Below are 25139 nucleotides of genomic sequence, written 5' to 3'. Positions count from 1 at the left end.
ATAAACACTGTTTTAGGTGCCCACAGAACATGTACCAAGGTTTGCCACATCTGGGCCATAAATAAACTTAAATAAATTTAAAAGACTTAAACTCACACAAAGTGCATCCTCCAACAACAATGGAATCAAACCAGAAATTCATAACAAAAAGATAATAAGAAAATCTACAAACACTTGAAAATTAAACAACATACTCTTAGGTACCCCATGGATCAAAGAGGAAGTTTCAAGGGAAAATTGTTTTAAATGCATTGAACTGAATAAAAATTAAAATATGTCAAAACTTATAGAAAGGAGCTAACACAGTGCTCTTTTTATAGCTCCTTTTATAGCAAGAAATGCATACATCTGAACAGAGGAAAAGCCACATATCAATATTCTAAGCTCCCATCTCAAGAACCTAAGAAAACAAGAGCGAATTAAACCCACACAGAAGGAAGGAAATAATAAGAGGAGAAATCAACGAAAATGAAAACAGAAAAACAATTGAAAAAAATAAAAGAGCTGATTCTTTGAAAAGATCTAAAAAATTTAGAAACCTCTAGTAAGACTGACAAAATAGAGAAGAACTATTATTTCCAACATCAGGAATGAAGCATGGGATGTCACTACAGACCTTGATGACCTCAAAAAGATAATAAGGTAATACTATGAATGACTCTATATAAATAAATTTGACAACTTAGACAAAATGGACCAATTCCTCAAACATTACAGACTATTGCAATTTACCCAATACTGAATTATTTGATTAGTTCCATAACTATTTAAAATATTAAATTAATAATCAAAAAACTTTCCACAAAGGAAACCCATGGTCCAGATGACTCCACTGGTGAATTCTAGTGAAGTACTGCATGTAACTTTTGACTCCCCAAAACCTTAACTACTACTAATAGCCTCTGTTCACCAGAAGCCTTACTGATAAGATAGTTGGTTAATACATATTTTGAATGTTATATATATTATGCACTGTAGTCTTATGATAAAGGTAGAAAAAAGAAAATATTAAGAAAATCATAAGGAAGAAAAATATATTTACAGTACTATTATTATATTTATTTTTAAAAACTACATTATCAGTCAGTCTGGACAGTTTAAATCTGTGTTGTTCAAGGGTCAACTATACTATATAAGATCTATAATGCGGCAAGTTATTATTATTTGGTAGACACTGTGCTAATGTGCATTTTCTCATTTAACTTTCACAACAACCCCATGAAAGTCAGATTATCATCTCCATTTTAAAAGTAAGAAAATCGAATCAAAGAGATGCCATATAACTTGCCTAAGTCACAAAACTAGGGAGTGGAGGAGTCAGATTTTGAGCCCAGATACTATGAGCTCAGAGCATACAGTCTTAATTACTATGTCATATCCTTCCATATTATTAAATGTGTTACTGAAAGAATCTGAAAGTGAAATAATTAGGGCTGAACTAGAGATTAATAGTAAAAAGGAAATGGAAGTGAGAGGAGACTTTAAAAGGAAATAAATGCAAGAACTTAATAATTATAAGATATATAGTGAAGAAATGGGCAGAAAACATGAATAGACACTTCTCTAAAGAAGACATCGGGTTGGCCAACAGGCACATGAAAAGATGCTCAACGTCGCTCCTTATCAGGGAAATACAAATCAAAACCACACTCAGATATCACCTCACGCCAGTCAGAGTGGCCAAAATGAACAAATCAGGAGACTACAGACGCTGCAGAGGATGTGGAGAAACGGGAACCCTCTTGCACTGTTGGTGGGCATGCAAATTGGTGCAGCCACTCTGGAAAACAGTGTGGAGGTTCCTCAAAAAAGTAAAAATAGACCCACCCTATGACCCAGCAATAGCACTGCTAGGAATTTACCCAAGGGATACAGGAGTACTGATGCATAGGGGCACTTGTACCCCAATGTTTATAGCAGCACTCTCAACAATAGCCAAATTGTGGAAAGAGCCTAAATGTCCATCAACTGCTGAATGGATAAAGAAATTGTGGTTTATATACACAATGGAGTCCTACGTGGCAATGAGAAAGAATGAAATATGGCCCTTTGTAGCAACATGGATGAAACTGGAGAGTGTGATGCTAAGTGAAATAAGCCATACAGAGAAAGACAGATACCATATGTTTTCATTCTTATGTGGATCCTGAGAAACTTAACAGGAACCCATGGGGGAGGGGAAGGGAAAAAAAAAAAAAAAAAGAGGCTAGAGGGGGAGAGAGCCAAAGCATAAGAGACTCTTAAAAACTGAGAACAAACTGAGGGTTGATGGGGGATGGGAGGGAGAGGAGGGTGGGTGATGGGTATTGAGGAGGGCACCTTTTGGGATGAGCACTGGGTGTTGTATGGAAACCAATTTGACAATAAATTTCATATATTGAAAAAAAATAATTATAAGATATATGGGGATAAGAAAGAGTAAAAAATGATCATTCCTTCAGTGATGAAAGCCCGGGGAAATGATAAGATCACCGAAAGGAATATGGATATCATAAGGGTGAATCCAGAGGGAAACAATAAATAGTATTTTAGATATGTTGTATTTGGGAAGACAAAAAAGGTATTCATGTAGAAATCTTAGTACACAGCAAAGATAAATTTTAGAAACCAGGGAAGAATAAGAATTGGAAATATTTTGAACTTATCTCACATAAAATGAGTTGTGGAAGCGATAAAACTATTTAGCTCTCCAAGGAGGAAAAAAGACCACACTCTGGAAACCAGCAACAGTTGAGAGGCAGAAGAGGAGAGGTGAGAGGAGAGCCAGGACAGGGTAACCTCAGAGAGTTCACCAGATGAGTTTCAAGAAGAGACTAGGCTGCTTTCTCTTTTCATTCTATACTCTTTCCTGGAAGATCTCATTCACACGCATTACTTAAACAACTATCCACCCACATGCAAATACTACAAGGCCATACTTTGCATCTGACCTCCACACTCAGATTTCCAACTGCCTAATTTTACCTCCACCTGGATGTCTCAAGGGCATCTCAAATTCACCATGCCCAAAATCTAACTCTGCCTGTCAAAATATGGTCTTCCAGAATTTTCCATCTCAGAAAGTGGCATCCAGCTGCAAAAACCAGAAACCTACAAATAATCCATGACCTATCTTCCATACATCAACCCCAGTCAATTCAAGGTCAAGTCATTATGAGTTTTATCCACTAAATAGCTATCTGTCCTCTCTCTTCTTGCTATTTCTGGCTGTTAGCATCCTCACCTAAGCCACCACCATCTTCTGCCTAAAATACTGTAACTGCTTCACATTTGTACTTCACATAATCTTGCCCCCTCAGATGCATTCTCCTCAATGCATCCAAGACAAAATTTCAAATGCACATATGAATGTGTCACATAACACATCCCAATCTTCACTTTAGTGAGTTTCCATAGTTCTTAGGAAAAAATCAAATTCTTTGTCTTGGCCTACATGACCTACATAACCTGGCCCTTGCCTACCTCTTCCGTCTCACCTCTACCCTCTCTTTGCTGGTCTTCTTTCAATTTCTTGAATCTTCCAATCTTCCACCCCCAATAGGCCTTTGCATATGGTTTTCCTTCTGCCTAGAAATCTCCTTTCACCCCCATCTCACCCTTCCACATTTTCCCTACTATCCTTTAGCTCTTTGTTCAGTGGCACTATGTCAAATCTCCCCATTATTAGATGTTCTTATGAGACCATTTGCCTCTCCTTAGCACTGGACAGAATTGTAATTTTACAATAATTTGTGATTGTTTGATAAATGTTATTTTCTCCTACCCAACTGGAAGCTTTATAATGGCAAGGATCATGTCTTTTTATTCATCATCAAATCACTAAGACATGGCACAGTACCTAACATAGGTATTGTGAAACCAAGTAAAGGCTACCTCATTTAAAATGGAGCTGAGAGGTCAGAAAGGGGAGGTTTCATGCCCTACAGTTCATTGTCAATTATAGATTCCCCAATAAAAAGCGATGTGCCTTGCATTTCCAAAAGGAAGAAGCCTATACTCGACTACCCCAGAAAGAAGAAGGAGGCTTTTTCCACTTGCCTGACAACAGCCCAACCAATGAGAGACTGTCACAACTCAGCCAATGAAAACCCTAGAATACTTCAAATTCCCAGTTTACTCCAAAGTACTTTTTGCTTATAACAGCCCCTCCTAACTTCCTCCTTTCCTCTATAAAAGAATGTCTCTCCTTTGTTCTCTGTATTTGCCCATCATTTTGCTAAACCTTGCATGTCCCAGGTTACAGTCCCAGGTAACAATCCCCTGCTATTCCCAAATAAACCAATTTTTGCTGGTAAAACAACTGACAGCTTTATTTTTAAGGTTAAGTGCTCAACAAATATTTGCTGAATAAATTATCAAACAGTCTCAAAAAAAAAAAAAAAAGAGAGAGAGAGAGGAAGAGAGAGAGAACGGGAACCGAGCAAAACAACTAGAGATGACTGTTAAGAAGATCACTAGTTACATTTGAGAGTACACTTTGAATACACTGATGAGCATAGAATCCAGAATGCAGGGACTTAAGAAACAACTGAGCAATGAGAATAGAGAGGAGAAATTGGACAAGTAGGCTGATAGGAGGTGGCAGCAGGGTAGAGAGAGCTGTTTTCATTTTGCTTTGCTTTTCTTTTTTTAAATTTTTTTAAGTTTGTTTATTTATTTTGAAAGGGCAAGCAAGCACAAGCAGAGAAGGAACAGAGAGAGAGAGGGAAAGAGAGAGAATCCCAAGCAGACTCCACATCGTCAGCACAGAGCTAGATGCAGGGTTTGAACTCATGAATGGTGAGATCATGACCTGAGCCGAAATCAAGTCAGATGTGTAACCTGACTGAGCCACCAGGGCAACCCCTCATTTTGCTTTTCTTTATGCCATTGTTTTTCTCTGTATTTCCAAGACTAAAGAAGGAAGAATTGCAAATGTTAGAGGCAGGAGATAATGAGTCAGGTAAGAGAGGGCTACAGTTGAAGGAGTTTGAAAATGTCAACAAAGGGATGAGGTGAGCAAACATATCATAAAGCAGGAATTACCTTAAGCATGACAATATAACCAACTGAAAGTAATATTTCAAGCACAGAAAAAGATGCTGATGGGTTAATAAACCTAAGTAGGGAAAGCATCTAAAAGAGACCTCTGTTATAAGTGAGAGGTAAGGAAACCATATTAAATTGCATAAATTAAATGTAATCAGCAAAATTCAGATTATGGGAAACTCCATAGGACCAACAATGTGCTTCCTTCAACAAACTGCACAAGAAGAAAATGGAGGAGGAATTTATAAAAGAAATGTAAATGAAACAACCAGTCACAATGTGTGGACTTGATTGGATCCTGGTTCAAACAAACAAGGGGGAAAAAAAATGAGACAAGTAGAAAATCAAACACTGGTTATTTGATGCTATTAATGAAATATATTAGATATTTTAGGTGTGATAATAGTATTGCAGTTATGCTTTTTAAAAGTCTTTTGTAAAAATATCATATGTAATATTTATAGATTTCAGATGCCTGATATTCTCTTCAAAACAATATAAGAGTAGGTACATGGATAGTGATATAGAATCAACAAGATTGGTCATGAGTTAATAATTATTGGAACTGGGCATTGAGTTCATGGGGCTTCATTACATACAATTTTTTTATGTGTTTGTAACTTTCCTCAATAAAAATTTTTAAGGATACAATTTGGTTTTCAAGAATAGGATTTTATTTTATATACTGTATTTTAGACGGCCTTAGTTAAGGTTTCTTGACCTGGGTGTAATGTATTTCAGAGAATCATGAAGATTATTAAATCAGATCTAGGCAAAGTTGGAGCATAGTGATCCAGAAAAAAACAAGGACTGAGTTGAACACAAGATACCACTTGAAATATGACAGGAGATAGATCCTTTAAGTTGTTATCAATTAAATGTTTTTAAAAATCAAACTTTAACATAAAGGATAACAAGAAAATAATTGGGGGCGGAGGTAAGGAACATGTTAAATGATCAAAGCGGTAGGTAAGAAAAATGACTCTACTCTTGTTTCTAAAATACATTGAGGAGATTTGATGTCAAAGAAAAGGTCATGCAGGTGTAAGACAACCAAACTAGAACAAGGGATATTTGCCCATGAGGAAAGAAAAGAATGTGTGGCACTAAAGTGGTATTGACTGAGATTGAAATCTAGGGGGTAGGGTCATTCAAATCTTTACAACCTACTTTCTGCCATCTTTAGTCCTTTTTCTTTCCCCCAACAAATCCAAAGTGACTTAGAGCTTGTGCAAAGGCCCCGAGACTAAGAGGGAAGAATAAGAGGCAATGTGAAGTGGATTAAATATGATCTTCTCTCTCTCATTGAATCCTGGATTTAAGAAATAATACAAATTTGTCATCCAGCGCCTATTTGTGTAAATTGGGATCCAGAACGCTCAGGACTTGGCAGGACAAATTGTTTAGTTATGTTGCAGGGCAATGACTAGAAAATGCTGAGTCGCGGGGACCTCTACTCATTTTCTTTTCTAGATCTCATCCTCAGCAATTCCCAAAGCGGGTACATACACAAACACACACGTTTTTTTAAGGAGTATGGCTATGTCAAGGGAGCAGACGGGAGCACTCCGAAGGAAAACCCCAAGTGAGTGCCAATCCTAACAAGAAGTCAGCATGGCTGGAGCACAAGTGCAGAGTAACATTGGTACGCACGGGAGACACAGCAACCCGTCAAATCAGAAGCCACGGAAAGGATTCAAAGACCGTGCACAGAACCTGCGTATGTCAGACCCCAGGGGGGCTGTCTGAAAAAGCTGGAGGCTGGAGATGCTCCAGCTGAGCTCTGAGGACCTTCAGTTCCAACGCCACCCACCCCCCGGGGCCGCCCAAAATTGGGAAGGGCGGACATTCGTTCCACTGAGATGAACGGAACGTTAAGGCCGTCCCTCCCAAAACTCAGCTAACTTGCCGTTAACCGAGGTTAGAGAGTCCCCTCCTCTACCCGTAGGCCTGAAGGCGCCGCAGAGACAGTTCCGGGTTACGCGCCAGAGCAAGGGGAGGTTCGAACATTTCCGAATCCACGCCTCAAATCCCGGGCTTCCTCCCGCCAGTGGAGGAAGGCAAGAGAAAATGGGCACCAATCAGAATGTAGACATGGAAGACATTCATGGTCAGAACCAATAGAAGAACTGGAGGGCGGGGCCGAGGATGCAGGTTCGCTCTTCTAGTTTAAACCGCGGCGGCCAGGCGTTAACTGCAGCGTCGAGGTTGGGTGTGCCGTGCGCCTGCGCGAGCTGCTGGACGCTAACGGAACCCTGCGGAGCTTCGCTAGGCCGGCAGCGGGAGTCGGTGCGGCGAGCGGACCTCGGCGGGGCCGGTAAGCGGGTAGAGACTGGAATAGGGGGCACACTGGCCCACGGGGGCAGATCGCCCGCCGTACGGAGAGGTCGAGGTCTAAATAGCACGGAATGGGAGTACCCTCACTGGTGCGCCGTCTCACGTCCGACATACCTTCCAAACCCGGGTTTACTGCTTCCCAAGGTTGGTGTAAGCTGTGTCGTGCTGTGCCCTTGGCGTGCCTGAGCCCCTTGAAGTCACAGTGGGCTCCCGTGGCGCTCCCGACGTCCACTGCCAGCCCGATAGCTGCCCTGGCTGGCACCTCCGTAGCCCAGAGGGCTGCAGGGGAAGGGGGTGGTGTCGCCGCGGGAGCCGGGTTCCCCGGAGGCCGCCAGCATCCGAGGCGACGACCGCGCCCCAGGCCAGGTGGGCACCAGGTGGCCTTTGTTGTTGTGCAGCGACCAGTCTTCCCAGCCGGTAGTTGCGCCCTTTGTGAACTTCTGGGTGTAACCGTGCGAGCAGCTCTCTCGCTAATGAGTTAGGATAGAGTGGAAAAACGAACCCTGTAGCCCTACCCCAGATGAAAACAAACCTTTTTTCTGATTGTAAAGTTATACCGTCCCGTTGATTTTAGAAATAAATCTAAGAAGAACGAACGTATAAAGGAAAAAAGGAAGAAAATTCTAGATATTCCACTGGGCCACAGATAACCATCAAAAAAACCCACTTCATATTTGGGTTCCCTTCAGATATATGCGTTTTGAGTATATATACCTAATTATACTCATAAAATATATTTGGTTTTATGTAATTGTTTTAAATATGATAAAGCATAGTCATTTAAAAAGCAGATTATGCCTTAGTAATATTTTAGGAGCATGTGACTGTCAAATAAATTTAATGGATGCATGGTACTTCTTACAATGGCACTACTGTACAATATATTATTTAACCAGTCCCCTCACGATGGACACTTGTTTTTCCAGTTTCTTCATCATAAAATAGCATGGTGGTGGTTACATGTATGTATACATGTTTGCATTCTTGTTCAATTTATCTGCTTAGAATAATTCTTGGAAGTGGATTATGGCTTAGACATTGTGGTGCAGTTTAAATTGTGACTCATAATGCCAAGCTGCCCTCTAGAAAAATTGATATCCCCCCATCTACACACACACACAGTGTGTAGGGTGCTTATTTCTCCACACTCTGACTGACACTGGGTATGAGAAAATCTTACCAATCTGAAAAGGCATCTTAATGTCTTTATTTCCGTTATTAATGAGATTAAACATTTTCTGTGTGTATTAGTCATTATTTCTTTGGGAAATTTTCTGTCTTTCCTTTATTCTGGTCCCCTATTCTGGTGCATTTACCTTTTACTAGCTTTCTAAGAGGAATTTGAATTAGTGACTTTGAACCTGTTGCACATATTTTCCCCAGTTGTCCCTTGGATTATGGTTGACTTTTGCTGGGTGTTTTGTTTTCTCTTGTTTTGCTCCAATGTTGTGGTTCTTTAAGCTGCTTGCTTTGTTCCAAAGTTGTGGTTCTTTCAGCTACTTGCTTACTTCTCCCCAGAGGTAGAGAAATTTGTTGTAACTCTACAGTAGCCTCCCTGTAATGGTTAGAATCTAACTAGTATCCCAGTTTAAAATCCTCCCCTTTCACCCTTGAAATCCTTGCACTTGGAACTACTAAACCTGGGATACCAAGTTGCTTAGGATTTTTGAAGAGAAGGCACTACTGGGTATTTTGGTCAATATTATCAGTATCTACAAAATATAAGCTGCTCTAGCTTCTATGTGACAGGTTCCTCCTAAGTAAAGGGAAAGGATTATCAGGTCTTTATTAAAAAGAAAGAATTTACAGTTACCTATGAGCTTTACTACAGTTTATGTTTTACTATTTGCAAACACCCTTCTTCATACATTGAAGAAAAAGGAGTGTGCCATAATTTAAATGCAAACAAAATAACATGTTAATCACTGGATAGTATAGTAAATATGACATTAAAAAAAATCTCTTTGGGCTTTAGTATTGGAGATCCTCCTAGCCCAGAGTCCTATTCCATTTCTGTCCCTGCTTTATTCTGTTTTATCTTTTTAGTAGGTAGTTTTGTATTGCATGAACATTGAAATAAATGGTGTAATACCTCTCACAAAGCACCATTTTATTTGTATACATACCATATATGTGTATGTTACATATAATACATATTATGTGTTGTATGTTCATATAATGTATATAATCTCATTTAATTCCATTTTTCCAATGAAGAAAATAAGATCTAAGGCCTACTTCTGACTCCATACCGTGAGTCAGAAACTGAAATTTATGATAAATATTACCTCAGATAACGTAAGTAATTTTACAAAGTTACATTTTAGGATGCATCATTGCTTCATCTGTGATGATTGTCCTGAGTGTATCTATGATAACTACCAAAAAAATAATGTCACTAGGGGCGCCTGGATGGCTCAGTCGGTTAAGCTTCCGACTTTGGCTCAGGTCATGATCTCACGGTCCGTGAGTTCAAGCCCCGCGTCGGGCTCCGTGCTGACAGTGCAGAGCCTGGAGCCTGTTTCAGATTGTGTCTCCCTTTCTCTCTGACCCTCCCCCACTCATGCTCTGTCTCTCTCTGTCTCAAAAATAAACGTTAAAAAAAAATTTTTTTTTAAAAATGTCACTAAATGCTTATTCTTCTAGATTTGATAGTATAGTTTAATTAACCTTGAAAGAATTTTAAGATCTAAGACCCTAATCCTCTAACTCCTTTGCTTCTAAGGAATCTTCCAAGCATGGCATTTTAGTGTTTTTTGTCCCATGTATCGTTTCTTTAAAGTTGAATTTTTAAAATAGTGATTTCTTAAACTCTTCTTTTCCAGGCTTTTCTCGAAAACTAATGGCAGTGGAGGTACATTGAAATAAGGTAGGAAATTGAAAAAAATAAAATGCTTTGGTTTGTCCTTCCATGTTTAAGTGAGGATATTCTACTGTACTCAATGATTACATTAAAAACAAAAGGATCCTGACATCAAAATTAAAGAGGAAGGCTATCTATATATCTCTATCTCTATCTAGATAGATAGATAGATAGATAGATATATTTTTTTTAGCAGGGGTGGGTCAGAGAGGGAGAGGGAGAATCCAAAGCAGGCTCCATGCTGTCAGCACAGAGTGGAGATGTGGGGCTCAAACTGTTGAACCATGAGGTCATGACTTGAGCTAAAACCCAGAGTTGGAGGCTTAAGTGACTGAGTCACCCAGGCGCCCCAAGAATGTTTGCAACTTATGTAAAAGGTGGTGAAGAAGATGATGACTATGCAACTGAGACCATTTGTGGCTCACACAGCACTAGACTGATAAGCTTTCTAAGAGATGCTGTGCTTTATTGAGTTAGGCCATTTTCAGGTAGTATTGTGCCTGGTATAAACCAATGTATCAAATATTTAACGGACTAAATTTCTTACTTTTAATTTCTCTTTTAAAAAATAAGACACTCAGGCAAAGCTCTTTATGAGAATTCAGAGGAGTAGTGAATATTTCATTTGATTTTTTCTTTTAATTTTTTTAATATTTGTTTATTTTTGAGAGAGAGAGACAGAGAGCATGAGTGGGGGAAGGGCAGAGAGAGAGAGGGAGATACAGAATCCGAAGCTGCCTCCAGGCTCTGAGCTGTCAGCACACGGCCTGATGCAGGGCTCAAATTCACAAGAGTACAAGATCATGACCTGAGTCAAAGTTGGATGCTTAACCAACTGAGCCACCCAGGCGCTCCATTCATTTGCTTTTTTTTTAATTTTTTTTTTTTTTTTTAACGTTTATTCATTTTTGAGACAGAGACAGAGCATGAATGGGGGAAGGTCAGAGAGAGAGGGAGACACAGAATCTGAAACAGGCTCCAGGCTCTGAGCTGTCAGCACAGAGCCCTACTCGGGGCTCGAACTCACGGACCACGAGATCATGACCTGAGCCGAAGTCGGGCGCTTAACCGACTGAGCCACCCAGGCGCCCCCATTTGCTTTTTAAAAAGACAAAAATAACAGGGGTGCCTGGGTAGCTCAGTCAGTTGCACATCCTACTCTTGATTTTGGCTCAGGTATGATCCCAGGGTCGTAAGATCAAGCCTCGCTTTGGGCCCAGTGCTGAGCGTGGAGCCTGCTTAAGATTCTCTCTCCTCTCTCTCTCTCTCAAAATTAAATAAACAAACAGCATAACAAGTTAGACACTTGTAGGATCAGGCTTTAATGAATTTGAGGCACAGGTTTCCACATGTATGTAAACCCCATTTCACAATTGCTTTTTGCTTCTTCCATCTCTTAATCCTTTTGGACAGGAATGAGAATGTTTGAATTCTCTTACTCAAGTAGGAGCTTCCTTCACAGGGCTTAATGTTCTTTTGGTTTGGGGTTTTTTTTTTGGGGGGGGGGGTTCTTGTTTTATTTTTTCAAAGAGCTGATAATCTGAATTTTTAGGACTTCTTGTAGTACATATTTTCTTGTATTTCTTTCTCTCCACCTACCACTAGCTGCTTGTTGCCTCCTAGATTCTCTTATGGTTAACTGATGCTTTTAATTTCTGTATCAACACAGACTCTCTTTGTTGGTTTCTCCAAAAGAGTATTTTCTTCCTCCATTATATCATGACAGTCCCTTTTGGCTTTTGTTTCTTCCTCAAGGAATGAATGTGGGTGCTCGATACGTCCCCTACGTACAAAATGCTGGATCCGGGATTCTAATCCTTGGCATTTAGGACGATCCATTAGTGGTTTATATGTGCGCATTTTCACTCCTTCTACAAAGGCACTGGTCTGCTTTATGACAGAGGGCTTAACATTTCTCCATTCTATCATTCCATCCATCTCTGGTCCTATAATACATACAGTCATATGTTACATGGATACTTTACCACAGTAGAATCACCTCCAAACTTTACATAAATCTGCTCCCATAACCCCACATAACTTTGGTTCTGGTAAATAATCGTCTCTTAGGATTTCCCCTGTCATACCTGTCCCACAGGGTACTGCAACACAGTCCAGTCCTTGTAGCATGCTATACAACATGTGAGTTTTCACAGCATGATTAGCCCATAGTTGTTGTAGGTGGGTAACATTGAACTCCTGAACCTCTCGGTCATAAATCCACTTGATATTTTCAAACTTACAGTCATACAAGACTAGAGGAAATTCTACAGCCATACTAGAGGGAAAAAGAGACAAGAAACAGTATGAAAATACACAGCAGCCGTCCAACAGTTTTTCAAATACAAGTGGTGGGGGGAGGTAGTTGGATTAAAAGGAGGGGAAAATCTTTGTCAGTACTGAGTAACAGATAAGAAAGCAAAAAACACCATCCCTAACCTTGAACAACTTTATATTTGAAAGACAAAAACAAAAACACAACACAACAAACCATGAATCAACTGGTTAGGCCTCAACCATAATGCTATAACATTATTTTTTACATTTTTTCCCAACTTGTTGATTTTGCAGTATCGTAGCCAGTGAGGTTTATCCAAGGTGTGATTATTGCTAATTGAAAACATTTTTATGAACTTGTTAATTTTGCATAGTATGAAGTAAAAAACTAGATTTCACTGCTTTAGAAATGAATTGTTAGTCTGTCTGGCCTCGGCCTAGTCTCAAAAGTCTAACTATTCTTCCTACCTTTCTTGCCATTTCAGACACTGAAAATAAGGAAAAATTCAAAAGTACAGTAGTATGACTGCCCAATAATATAAAGCAAGGAAGATTTATATGAATAGTTTGAATGCTCACTTTTAAACTTCACCAGAACCTAATAATAATACCCTTAAAATAAATTCAGGGGAAAAAACATTTAGGAATGAATGTTATTTGATTTAAGGGGACTGGTCCAAATACCTATTCCTTACTAATGGGATAGAACAACAAGAGAAGAAAAAGATAGCCCTCCTGCATATTCATGACATTCTCCAAGTTAGATTCAAAGCTTCAAGAAGACAAAATAAGTGACCTAGTTAATTAGACAGTTGTTGGGAGAAGATATGTTAACCTTTAATTATTTAAAATATTTAATATATTTAAAAATATTCTAACAGCAACAATTGTCTTTTGTTTTTAACGTACCTGTACTGAGGTTTCTGGGGATTTTTCTCTATGTTCAGCAGCTCATCAATAATCTCTGGCTTCTCCATTCCTTGGCCAATCAGAAAAAGGATAGCCATCATACAGCGGACTTGATGATAAAGGAATGCCTGGCCAATCACTTCAAACTGACATAACTGGAAAGGTTCTTGCCATCTCTCCTTATCCAGGCTCTGGCCCACTAGCTGTACTTGAGCAGACAGAATAGTCCTCTGAAAATTGATCACTCCGTTGGCTACATCCATTTTACATAAGTTCCTAAAATCATGTGTGCCAACATACTTCTGAGCTGCATCGTTCATGGCCACAATGTCTAAATCAGCACGAGGGAAAAAATAGCGGTAAGTCCGCTCAAGACAGCTGAACCTAGCACTGAAGCTAGGTTCCACAGGGGCCCAGGCCAGTACACGGATGTCTGGAGGGAGTACCCGATTGAGAATGTGGGTATAGCGGATCTCTTTAGCAGCATCACTGACTTCATCTTTTAAATTACAATCCTCTGAAGCCCTGTCCTTCGGAAAGTGAGAACGAAGGTCAAGAGAAATCACCTATGGAATTAAAGGAAGATGGTTGTTTTAAAGACACAATCCGAATCCTTAGTATGTGCACCTAGAATACATGGGGATCACTTGCCTTAAGAACCAGTATAGTGGCCCTTACCTGTCCAAAGGCACTGACTCCTTTGTCTGTTCGCCCACAGCGGTGATAGTTGGATGTCTGTCTGCTTTCTACTAGTCGAGTCTTGGTTAGAGCCTCAAACAGTTTCTCTTCAATTGTATTGTTTGTGTTTTCCTGACTGGCAAAGCCTTGGTATCCCCAGCCCAAATAGGCTATCTTTAGAGCTACATGTCTTCGACCATGAGCACTGAAATCAAATGCACGCTTAGCTTTTCCAGCTCCTAAAGAATTTTCTCTCACGGTTGAGTCTTTGTTGTTGGCCTGTTCGTTTTTAAGTCTCTGTACCTCCTGCTCCAGTTCCTGTACTCTTTTTAGGAGTTTGACAGTTTGGGTTCTGTCTATGTCACTTTCAGCCATGATAAAAGACAACTAACCCCAGGAATAAAGAAATCGTATAGGTCCACTCTACCTGAAAAAAGAGTAAAAGGATACAACAGTTTCAATGCGGATTACTTTGGTGATGTCCATATCATTCCATCATCTGCAAATAGTACCTAAGATTTAATTTAATGCCTAAAGGATATATTTTGCTTCTGCCCAGGGAGACAAGCATTAGCTTAATTGTTCTGGGTTGATCATCCATAGATACTGTTCTTTTCTATCCTGTCTGGCCAGTTCACAGGGGAAAAGGAAAGGAGCATCAAGAAATGGCATTGTTAAAGTTTAGTCAGAATTTAGGGAAAATATTTGTAGATCCCATTTCTCTCTGCTTCATTAGCTGTGATGATTTTTTTGATGATGATCATGTTTTTGATATTTTTTCCTTAAAACATTTCCTTTTGACTTCTCATTACACTTGTCTAATCTTTCTAATCTTAAAATCTGTTCATATGGAATATATATGTCTACTCAGTTTCCACTGCTTTCCAGTATTTCATATAAAACGAGTGGCTTGCAGGTCACGATCTCGCGGTCCGTGAGTTCGAGCCCCGCGTCAGGCTCTGGGCTGATGGCTCGGAGCCTGGAGCCTGTTTCCGATTCTGTGTCTCCCTCTCTCTCTGCCCCTCCCCCGTTCATGCTCTGTCTCTCTCTGTCCCAAAAATAAATAAAAAAAAAAACGTTAATAAAAAAAAAAAAATAAATAAATAAAACGAGTGGCTTGTATATTTTGTCCTCTAACACTCAGTTCTGTCTTAAAGGTGGTACGGCAGAAGCTAGCCTGACTGACGAAACTTGTCAATGATTGTACTTCATATTGCAAGGAGAGCCTGAAGTCAAGGGTTTCCCACTCTTAAGTGGTTTTGATGGCAGAGAGAAGGTAATTAAGCATCATGATCTTTTTTTAAGTTGAATTTCTGTTCTATACCTCTAGCTATTGAAGAGTCAATCTGGAAAATGTAATTAACATGTTGAAATTCCTGACATATTTCAAAATCCTAGCGTTGAATATACTACATCCTTAAAATTGGGACAGTGCTAGACAGTCCATGACTGGTGGTCGCTTTATATGGATTGTCACCAAATGTGTTCTAAGGCTATGTTATCTGGGTACCTCATTTAGTTTCTGGCCTTTGAGAGTTTCTGTATCTATGATATGTTAAAAGTTTAAATACAAAAAAAATGAAACTATAACAAATACTAGAAGAAAACTTTTCTTTTATAGTCTTGGAATGTGAAAGGCGTTTCTATGTAAGATACTATAGAAGCTCAGAAAATATATACATCTGTTTTAACTTAAGGATCAATAAGAGAAAGTCCAACAACCAGAGAGATAAATGGGAAAGGAAAAGCATTTCATACAAAAAGAGAAAAACAGCTGATAAAAGTGTATGAAAAGTTGTTCAGTTCTACTCAATGTAAATACCATTTACAGGAGAACTATTTTTCATCCAGCTGACTGCAGAGGAGGTTTGACAGTACACCACTTCGGAGAGGGAATGGAGAAGCAAGCTCTGGAAGATGCTGTCAGTACAGCCTCTTCACAGGGCAGTTGACAACATCCATCAAATTGAGCACACACATATCTTTTGACCCACCTACTCCATTTCTAGAAATTTTACATACATGTGGGCTTGCACAAGTATGTAAAAACTTGAAAGATACTTGGAACATTCGTTTGTAACAAGACTGTAACCTAAATTAAATCAGGGGCTGAAACGAATAAATTAGGGCACATCCATATGTCAGAATTCTGTACAACTTTAAACAAAATGAAGTCCATGCGTGCTGATCTCGCTGGATCACCAAGACCATCTTTAAGATTCAGGGGAGTTGCGGGATGCCTGGGTAGCTCAGCTGGTTAAGCGTCTGACTTTGGCTCAGGTCATGATCTCATGATTCTTGGGTTCAAGCCCCGCATCAGGCTCTGTGCTGACAGCTCAGAGCCTGGAGCCTGCTTCGGATTCTGTGTCCTCCCTCTCTCTTTGCACCTCCCCCCCATGCTCTGTCTCATTCTGTCTCAAAAATAAATAAATGTTAAAAAAAAAAAAAAAAAAGAGATTTAGAAGAGTTGTATAATATGCTCCTTTATGGTATAAAAATGTACATATGAATATGGAAGATTACTAGAGAAAGTGTAAGAAACTACCTTTTGAGAGTGAGACTTGGTGGGGGAAGTGGGGAATCCTTATTTAAAATGACCATGTGCAGTACAGCATAGGAAATCTAGTCATTACTGTATATATAGTATTGTAATAACATGTCATGGTGACAGATAGTAGCTATACTTGTAGTGAGCTTACCATAACCTATAAACTTGTCAAATGTACAACTGAAGCTAATGAATATTGTATGCCAACTATATTTTAATTAAAAAAAAATTCCCATGTGCATGTACTAGTTTTTCAATTTAAGTTAAAAAGAAAAATTGTAGGGCATAAAAGTCCTTATTAAAAAGAAAGAAAGAAAAATTGTAGGGATACAGGAAATAGTGTGGGCAGTAGCTACCTATCCTAGATCCAGTCCAAAAACTAGCATTGGGCATTTGGCTGGTTGATTGGGGTTTAAAAGTTCAGTGACAGGGTACTGAGATGAACAGATTTAGCTTGGCAACTAATGACACATTAAAATCACTTAAGCATACGAGTGTTTATGTGCATATCACTGCTTTGTGATGGTTTTGGATTAAATCACTCTCATCGGTAAAAGCAAGGACTGAAGCCAGACTGCCTGAGTTAGACTTGAAACTCCATCACTTACAAGCTGTGTAACCTTGGACTAGTTCTTTATGCCTCATGTTATTCATCTGTGGAAAACCGGTAATAAGAGTACCAGTTAGCTCACAGGATTCCATGAATTAGTAAATGTTAAGCACATAGAACAATGCTAGCTACACAAAGTGCTCCTCAGTGTAAGTTGCATAATATATGTTAAGCATTATGTCTCAAGCTCTTTTTCTGCCTCACCTGTACTGTCCTAGGAGCTACTACAGGTAGCAGAACTACCAGGCATTAGAAAGTGGGAGCAAATGAGAGTGGAAATGAAAGCAGCTGGTAGATTTTCTGGAGCTGAGTTAATGCCCCTCCAAACCGCTACCATGCTACCCCTGTTCTAAAATCTGTATTTTATTACAGAACTATTACATTTATGATTGCCTTAGCCATTCTTTCTCCATTTGACTACAATAAAATAATACACAAGAAGGGAATGAACAGTTAATGAGCTGGGAATTCTCAGAAAACTGATCAGTATTTTTTCTTCCAGAAGGTCCTACAGTGGAGGGGAAGCAATGGAGGAACTCATGGGACCCAGTGGACAAAAATGGGCCAATATGGATCCAGAAGAAAGAATGTTGGCAGCCACTACAGCTTTTACCCATATCTGTGCGAGGCAGGGTGAGGGAGATGTCAGGAGAGATGCCCAGTCTATGCAATATGATCCCTACAGTAAAGCTTCAATAATTCCAGGAAAGCAGCCTCTCCCTGTGCAACTGCAGTACCCACACGTAGAAAGTGATGCCACTTCAGAAACAGTCTCAGAGGCCTCTCAAAGACTCCGAAAGCCAGTGATGAAGAGAAAGGTGTTGCGGAAGAAGCCAGGAGGGGAAGTCTTAGTGACAGATGAGTCAGTTATCAGTGAATCGGAGTCTGGTACAGAAAGCGATATGGATCTCTGGGACTTAAGACAAAAGCTGATGAGTCTGCAGTTCCAGGAAGACAGGGAATCTCCAGCTGACATTTCACAAAAATTTAATTTACCACATGAATACCGAGGAATTTCTCAAGATGAGCTCATTTGCTATCTACGAAGAGAAGGAATGGCCCCTCCAGCTTATGAACAAGACCTGATTGTTGCCAGTCGACCAAAGTCCTTTATTCTCCCAAGGCTGGACCAGTTGAGCCGAAACCGGGGCAAGGTAGACCGCGTAGCCCGATACTTTGAGTACAAACGAGACTGGGACTCAATAAGGTTACCTGGTGAAGATCATAGAAAGGAATTACGCTGGGGTGTCCGAGAACAGATGCTTTCTCGAACAGAACCCCAGTCCAAGCCTCAGCACATATACGTTCCAAACAATTACCTAGTGCCAACTGAGAAGAAAAGATCTGCCCTTCGCTGGGGTGTTCGTTGTGACCTCGCAAATGGTGTCATGCCCAGGAAGCTTCCCTTCCCTCTTTTTCCTTCTTAAGTGTTTTTTTAACCTCTTTTATGGGATTGTTTGGGGGTAACCTGGTTCTTTCTCTCTTTCCTTTTATTTAAGTAGAAACAACTAACTTAAAAGCCCATGGAACATTATAGAGACTTCACCTACCATTGGTCTTTCCTAAGTCTGTATCTCATTGGTATTAAATACTACTTCACTTCCAAATGACCACTCTCAAATCCGGTAATTGCAAGACAAATGCCAGAGAAAGAAAAACAGACCTGGTCTTTCACTTTGTCAGATAGCACTATTTGTTTTCTATACTGTTTTTAACCTTTGGCCAATGTGTGAGTTGCTGTCTTTAAAGTTGCTGGGTGTTAAGCTTACTCATTAAAGAATTTTGGGATTTTGTGAACTTGATCTTTTTTTTACTTACTACTACTTCCTAAGTGAGATGATCTCAAAACTGGGTTATGATTCTCCTTCCAATCATTACTTCCCATCATACTCTCACCACTTAAATAATGAGCACCAGAGGAAAGGAACAAAAAACTGTCATTTACGCACACAGTCCTTAAAGGAAGGAAGGAAAGTAGCAACACAGATAATCCTCCATCACTAAAGGAACATAGTAAATCCAGAAAACTTAAGTGATCTTTTTATTTTTTATTTTTATTTATTTTTTTTTTAATTTTTTTTTTCAACGTTTTTTATTTATTTTTGGGACAGAGAGAGACAGAGCATGAACGGGGGAGGGGCAGAGAGAGAGGGAGACACAGAATCGGAAACAGGCTCCAGGCTCCGAGCCATCAGCCCAGAGCCTGACGCGGGGCTCGAACTCACGGACCGCGAGATCGTGACCTGGCTGAAGTCGGACGCTTAACCGACTGCGCCACCCAGGCGCCCCTTAAGTGATCTTTTTAAAACTAGTGTTTATTTTTGAGAGAGTGTGTGCGAGCACGTGCGCATGAGTGGGGGAGGGGCAGAGAGAGAAAGAGGGAGACACAGAATCTGAAGCAGGTTCCAGGCTCTGAACTGTCAGCACAGAGCCCGGCGTGGGGCTTGAACTCACAAACTGTAAGATCATGACTTGAGCTAAAGTCGGACCCTTAACCGACTGAGCCACCCAAGAGCCCCAAGTGATTTTCAATAGATGCTCAGTAACAGTACTACATGACATACAGAATTCTAACCCAAGTTTAATTCCAGAATTACATCAATAATACATTGCCCTCCAATTGTCACTTCTAGAATACCATGCTTTTTATAATTTGCCACTGAGATTTTCTTGGAAATTATGCTTGTTGCTTGAAGGCTATTCCCACTATTAAACAGAACTTCTTCACTACAAATACTATCTGTAACTAGATGCAGACACAAATATCCAAGTGAATCTGGCCTATTTGGGTACAGACCAAAATGCTAATTCTGTTCACCTTAAATTGGTTCTATTCTTGATGCCTCTAATCCAACGAGGAACATCTAGAATCTGGAGATTGTTATTTGTAGCATTTGAAGCCATCAGAGGGACAGCAGAAACAGTTTGCTTGTTCAAGGGAAAACAGCTGTGCAACATAAAAATGAACAACTTTGACCATTACTATCTGCTAAAATATACTTGCTCCATAATGTTTGGGCCACATTCATCCAGTTCCACTGGAAGGCATTTATCAGGGAAAGAAATAATCAGTGACTCAAAGATGTGGGATATGCTCACTGTAAAGTAAAAATTGCAAACTATCCAACAGTGAAATGATTAGGAATATTGTCCACTGAAAATAATGGGAAGCTATTGACAAAGTGCAAATTAAGTGAAACCAGTTGTAAACTATACAGTATGATCACAGTCATCTACACATACAAAGCACAAGGAAAAATCAAAACCTTACTGGGTAATGAGATTAAAGGTAGTTTTTATACCTCTTTAAAAACCTTGAAAGCCACATGGCATTTTTATATGCAAAATACACCAATGACTTCTCTTTATATTATCTCAACGCCCACTATCAACACATAGTTTTTAGTTACCTAGTTTAACCCTTTAACCAGAGAACCAGTCCAAAGGGCTTAAGCAGGTAGTAAGATTTGTGGCAAAAAGACTTGGGTCCAAGACTCCTGACAATGTGCATTGCTTCCTCCAGCACACCACAGCACACCCAACGCCTGGAAGGGGGCTGCCACATTACCGCAACGAGGGAATCGTGTGTGCGCCGACCATCGACTGTAAATATCATCAGCTATCGCTAGAGTTTCAATACGTTTTTTGAAGTTGAAAAGATTCAAATCTCAAAATATTAGTAACCAATAGGGTAGTAGAAAGCGTTCTCCGTGATAAACTTTATTTTAAACCAACGAGGGAAGGAGGAATAGCCGAAGGATCAGGAGACACGCACTATGATCACTAACAGTGAAAAGCAATCGCGTGGAAAGCAATCTCCTGAACAATTTTTTAAAAAGTCGCCACGCCTCCCTCCCCACATACTATTGGAATCCTGACCTCTATTAGTATTTAGTTTTGTGACCAAACAATTCTGAGGCAGCAGAGACTTAACTCCACAGTCCAAGGGCCCTCTAACTAAACCGAATTACAAGAAGTTCCTACTGCTGCGACTTTCTGCCAGGAGCATCAAGAAGCACCAGATACAAAAACAGGGTCCTAAGCGAGATCCCATATTCACCCACCAGCGCTTTCAAGAATAAGGTATGTAGAAGAGGGAGTGGAAAAGAGAAACATCCAGCTGTCTATACATTTAGCGTTTCTCTTCGGAGAACCCAGAAGATAATTCATCCCCAAATCCCCTTACTTACCTTCCGGTTGTCGACCACGCAGCTTTTCGCGAGAAAGGAAGCTGTCACTTTGCGTCTTCTGCGCGCGCGCCCAGGGTCTCATGGGAGATGTAGTCCACCCTTGTGGGAAATGTAGTTCCAAGAGAGACGCCAAAATCTGCCTTATATTTTCTAGTCTGACCACCATTTCCCCTCCGACAAAGCAGAATCTGGGACCTATGCTAACACAAGAATAAAATATAGGATAAATCTAGTCCTATAAAATAACGGAAAAGCAGTTTTTCAAGTCTCTGCTATCTGTATACGAAAACTAACATTAAAGAACCTGGTCCGATTTTATATCTACTTAAATGAGTAAAAAGTTACCATTGTAAGACAAAAACATTTGCTATTATAATCCACATGTAAAGGCTGAAAAGGAATTTGATAACCTCAAAACAAACGATTGAGGTGCCCGAGAGTGACCGAACAGAGCTGGGGAGTCGTGCTTCAGCACCACGGAGAGATCATAACTAGGTTTTTGGTTTGTGAGTTTCTGCAGAGACGCTGATCCAAATCTAAAGATTCCAGTTAGAAAACTGATAATGCAGATGCGGATGAGAGGTGGAGGTTTTACCGCAAGGAAAACAGTTTTCTCAGGATTGTCTTAGCAAAGGGCACATATCAGGATTAAAATTAAAACAAGCCGGTATGTGGAAACATCACAGGTATTTGAACAGGGGCAGAAGTTTAGAAACTGGGTAACTTCACTCCCCCTTCTCATCTTTCGCATTTGAATTAATTTGTCAAATGAAACTCATTCATTCTGACCCTTTACTATCCTATGCAATTCTCTGGCCTTTCTGACATCTTTTAATGCAGAAGCGGATATTTGGGAGGAAACGTGGGCACGAGTGCTTGAAACCGGGAGTGGGTGAGCTGAATTGTCTGTAGTGAGTGGTGCTTAAAGAAGGTAGAACTCGCGAATCAGTGCGAAAATTGGGGCGGCTTAGAGTCTCAAGCTTTTGTTGGGTTAGCAGAAGTTAGGGGAACACGAATGTTCACGACAATAGCGCCCCGTCGCCCGTTTCTAACACCTGGCACGGATGGGGTTGCTGGTGGAATAGAAACCTGCCCCAGGATCACACTTCTCTGGCTCCTGCGGCCACAACTCCCCCTGCCCCCGGCCCCCTCCACTTCCCGCACCTCCCTGGAGCTCGTGCGCCTGCGCGCCGCGCGGCGGATGCTCGCGGGCGCGTAAGCCCGCCCCCAGGGGAAGCCCATTGGCCGCTGGCTGGGGCCCGGCACTGCCTCGTGCCACGGGAGGGCGCACGTGCTGGGGGCGGGAGCTGCGATCTCGGCTATGGCGTCGTTACTTTGGGGAGGCGACGCCGGGGCGGTGGAGAGCGAGCGGCTGAACAGTCATGTAACCGCCGCTGAGGCGGGGAGGGGAAGTGGGCGGGAGCCAGTACCTCACTCTGAGAGGGAAATCTGCTGGGGGGGATGTGGCGGGGGCGGGGGGGGGTGAGGGGAAGCCTCGCTAGCGTGTGGCGTGGGGTGTCAAATGGTGGAGGGGTGATGTGGTAAGGATTTGGGGGAGGGCCAGAGGAAGGAGACCCCGAGAGACGCAAGACCTTTGGTTTGAAGGGCAGAACGAAGACCCCTAGAAGTCCTGGGAGAGAAAGCAGCTGATAGTCCCAACTAGACCTCGGAGTTTTTTGTTCTCCGAATTTGACCATTTGGCCTCGGCTAGCTTCCATCTTACCGACCACCGCGTTTTGCTATCTACCATTCCTTGCTGGTTCTGTGACACCGCCCTTCCCCCCCCCCCCCCCCCCCAAGGACTGCCACATTTAGATTAGAGGACTATAAAGAGGAACTTAAGGTACAGGGGCAGCAGAAAGTCTCCTTCATTTTAGCATAATTCATACAGGTGACCTGTTCCTGAAAAGAATCCATTAATACCTGAAACTGCAAAGGAAACAATATTCGGGTGGTCTCTCCCAGCTAGTGGGGAGCACTGGGCTGCTTGGTGGCTTGCTTCCTAATATTGATTGCAATTTGTGTCTTTCAATAGTTTTCAAACCTCATCCACCCCCGGAAGAACCTTCGGGGTATCAGGAGTACTACAGTCCCAAACGTAGGTGAGTGCTGTTAGATAAAGCAGATTGGTCTCTATTAATTAAAAAGCATTGCATTCCTCAGGCTCCTGGCAACTGAAATACCGTAGACTTCCATTAATTTAATACTCAGCGTCCTCCACTACCTTCCCTGTCTTTTTACCCACTCCTCCACTGGATGACCCTTCATGTCAGTGCACACTGTGGAGTTGGTGAGAGATATTGGGATCATACAAACATTTCTGTTTGGTATTTATTGTTTCTTTTCCATCCTTTTAGATGGTTCTAATAACACGGAAGAAGATGATGAAGACGATGTAGGTAGGAGTAAATTCATTTGCACGTAACCTAGCATTCTGTATCAATTAATTATGACTTTCACAATGTGAGTGAATAATATAATCTTAAGTGAAAGAGGACTTTTTCTCTATTTTCTTTATAAATCGTGAATTTCAGAAGAAATACTAAATTAGGAGTAGGCTGTATTTCTTTAGGGGGAGTTGAAATGCAATATGCGGGAATGAGTCAAGAATTTTCAGCTGGCAAGGCAAAATTAGGTCTGGTGGTGATGGATGTAGGCTTGCTTAAGGCCAGAGGTTGGTGTAACAGCAGAGCATAAGAAACTGGATCTTCATGTAAAAAGGAACTCTCAGTGTTGTCATTCTTTCTAGAACCTTCTTTTAGAAGGAAGATAAGAGTAGGAGCAGTTGCTTGATATACAACCACTGAATGGGAAGGAGCAATTTATTAGGTGTCATTTAGGAAGCTGGATTTACTCATGCAATATTTCCTTTTTTATTTTTGCTTTTCTAGTGGATTTGGCAGCCAATTCACTCTTAAACAAATTAATCCGGCAGTCATTAGTAGAATCCAGTCACCGAGTTGAAGTCTTACAGAAGGACCCCAGCTCTCCACTCTACTCAGTGAAAACATTTGAAGAGCTGCGGCTGTAAGTATTTTTATTCATTTTGTGTGGGAAAATGCCAGAAAGAGTGGTACAGAACAAAATAATCTGCTAATAATAAAACTCTCAGAATACCCTTCTTGTTCTAATATTCAGTATTAAAATGAGATGTGTACATTTTGCGTGCAAGTAAAGTATAGCTGAAAAAGGAGCACTACAATACCTGAGTTGTGCAGCAAATTGAGAACATTTTGATGGTAAAATATTTTAACCTTGACATGCTAAGGGAGATAACTAAGCTCAACACAGCCATATTACTATTTGCCATACCATGATACAGATATAGGGACGTTGATGACCCAAATATTCTCTCTCACCTCCTTTAGATAAGTTATAAGCTGTTACCTTCCTAATTCTATTTTGTTTTAGATGGCATTAAAATGAATAAGTTTCCCAAATGGGTTTGCATTTGCTAGGGATCTGTTAACTCTCATTAAGGAAGTGTGTTTTAATCAGAAGAGTTACTGATAGGGACCCGTTTAAGGGGGGAAAAATCCAAAATCCCAATGCTCAGACATTTTCTAAATGGAAGGAGAAGCCTACCTATGATTAACAGCTGGCTGCCAATAACCTGCCAATTAACCGCATGCAAAATGTGCCTGTTATTGAAGGTGGACATGTTCCAACCTATTTCTTTTTATCTTCTTTCTAACATCT

The 25139-nt window shown here is 40.6% G+C and overlaps 3 protein-coding genes and 1 non-coding gene across 8 annotated transcripts in view; 3 read left to right on the top strand and 1 right to left on the bottom strand.

Annotated features, from left to right (window-relative positions):
- The first annotated feature begins 7220 nt into the window (after positions 1 to 7220).
- Positions 7221 to 19047, top strand: HYLS1 (HYLS1 centriolar and ciliogenesis associated). 4 transcript variants are annotated; one of them, XM_049654840.1, is made up of 4 exons: positions 7221 to 7345; positions 10191 to 10234; positions 15250 to 15368; positions 17753 to 19047. In XM_049654840.1, the coding sequence occupies exons 3-4, from the start codon at positions 15355 to 15357 to the stop codon at positions 18675 to 18677; spliced, it is 939 nt and encodes a 312-aa protein (XP_049510797.1). In that variant the 5' UTR covers positions 7221 to 7345; positions 10191 to 10234; positions 15250 to 15354; the 3' UTR covers positions 18678 to 19047. The 4 variants fall into 4 exon arrangements, with proteins under 4 accessions (XP_049510797.1, XP_049510812.1, XP_049510789.1 ...); XM_049654855.1 differs by lacking the exon at positions 7221 to 7345 and adding an exon at positions 7421 to 7509 and having other exon boundaries at positions 17756 to 19047; XM_049654832.1 differs by lacking the exon at positions 7221 to 7345 and adding an exon at positions 7421 to 7509.
- PUS3 (pseudouridine synthase 3) lies at positions 11532 to 21500 on the bottom strand. The gene is made up of 5 exons (XM_049654759.1): positions 21441 to 21500; positions 14093 to 14519; positions 13415 to 13980; positions 12316 to 12506; positions 11532 to 12174 (listed from the first exon to the last, which is right to left on the bottom strand). The coding sequence occupies exons 2-5, from the start codon at positions 14465 to 14467 to the stop codon at positions 11864 to 11866; spliced, it is 1443 nt and encodes a 480-aa protein (XP_049510716.1). The 5' UTR covers positions 14468 to 14519; positions 21441 to 21500; the 3' UTR covers positions 11532 to 11863.
- Positions 12782 to 12928, top strand: LOC125917943 (U4 spliceosomal RNA). Its single transcript, XR_007456337.1, has one exon. It is a non-coding gene; the product is annotated as a U4 spliceosomal RNA (small nuclear RNA).
- Positions 21270 to 25139, top strand: part of DDX25 (DEAD-box helicase 25) — a 20522-nt gene continuing 16652 nt past the window's right edge. Inside the window, exons 1-4 of one of the 2 annotated variants that reach the window (XM_049654749.1) lie at positions 21270 to 21333; positions 23476 to 23542; positions 23798 to 23839; positions 24332 to 24467. Coding sequence is in view for 1 of the 2 variants with exons in the window: in XM_049654740.1 (XP_049510697.1) it covers positions 22762 to 22824; positions 23476 to 23542; positions 23798 to 23839; positions 24332 to 24467 (308 nt within the window). In the remaining variant the exon portion in view is untranslated. Of the gene's footprint in view, positions 21334 to 22714; positions 22825 to 23475; positions 23543 to 23797; positions 23840 to 24331; positions 24468 to 25139 lie in introns of those variants that run through there. The other variant, XM_049654740.1, reaches the window with a different exon arrangement.

The sequence above is a fragment of the Panthera uncia genome, chromosome D1 (assembly GCF_023721935.1).
Source record: "Panthera uncia isolate 11264 chromosome D1, Puncia_PCG_1.0, whole genome shotgun sequence".
Classification (NCBI taxonomy): Eukaryota; Metazoa; Chordata; class Mammalia; order Carnivora; family Felidae; genus Panthera; species Panthera uncia.
The sequence above is the reverse complement of the archived record's forward strand: the minus strand, read 5'-3'. Positions and strand labels throughout refer to the sequence as shown.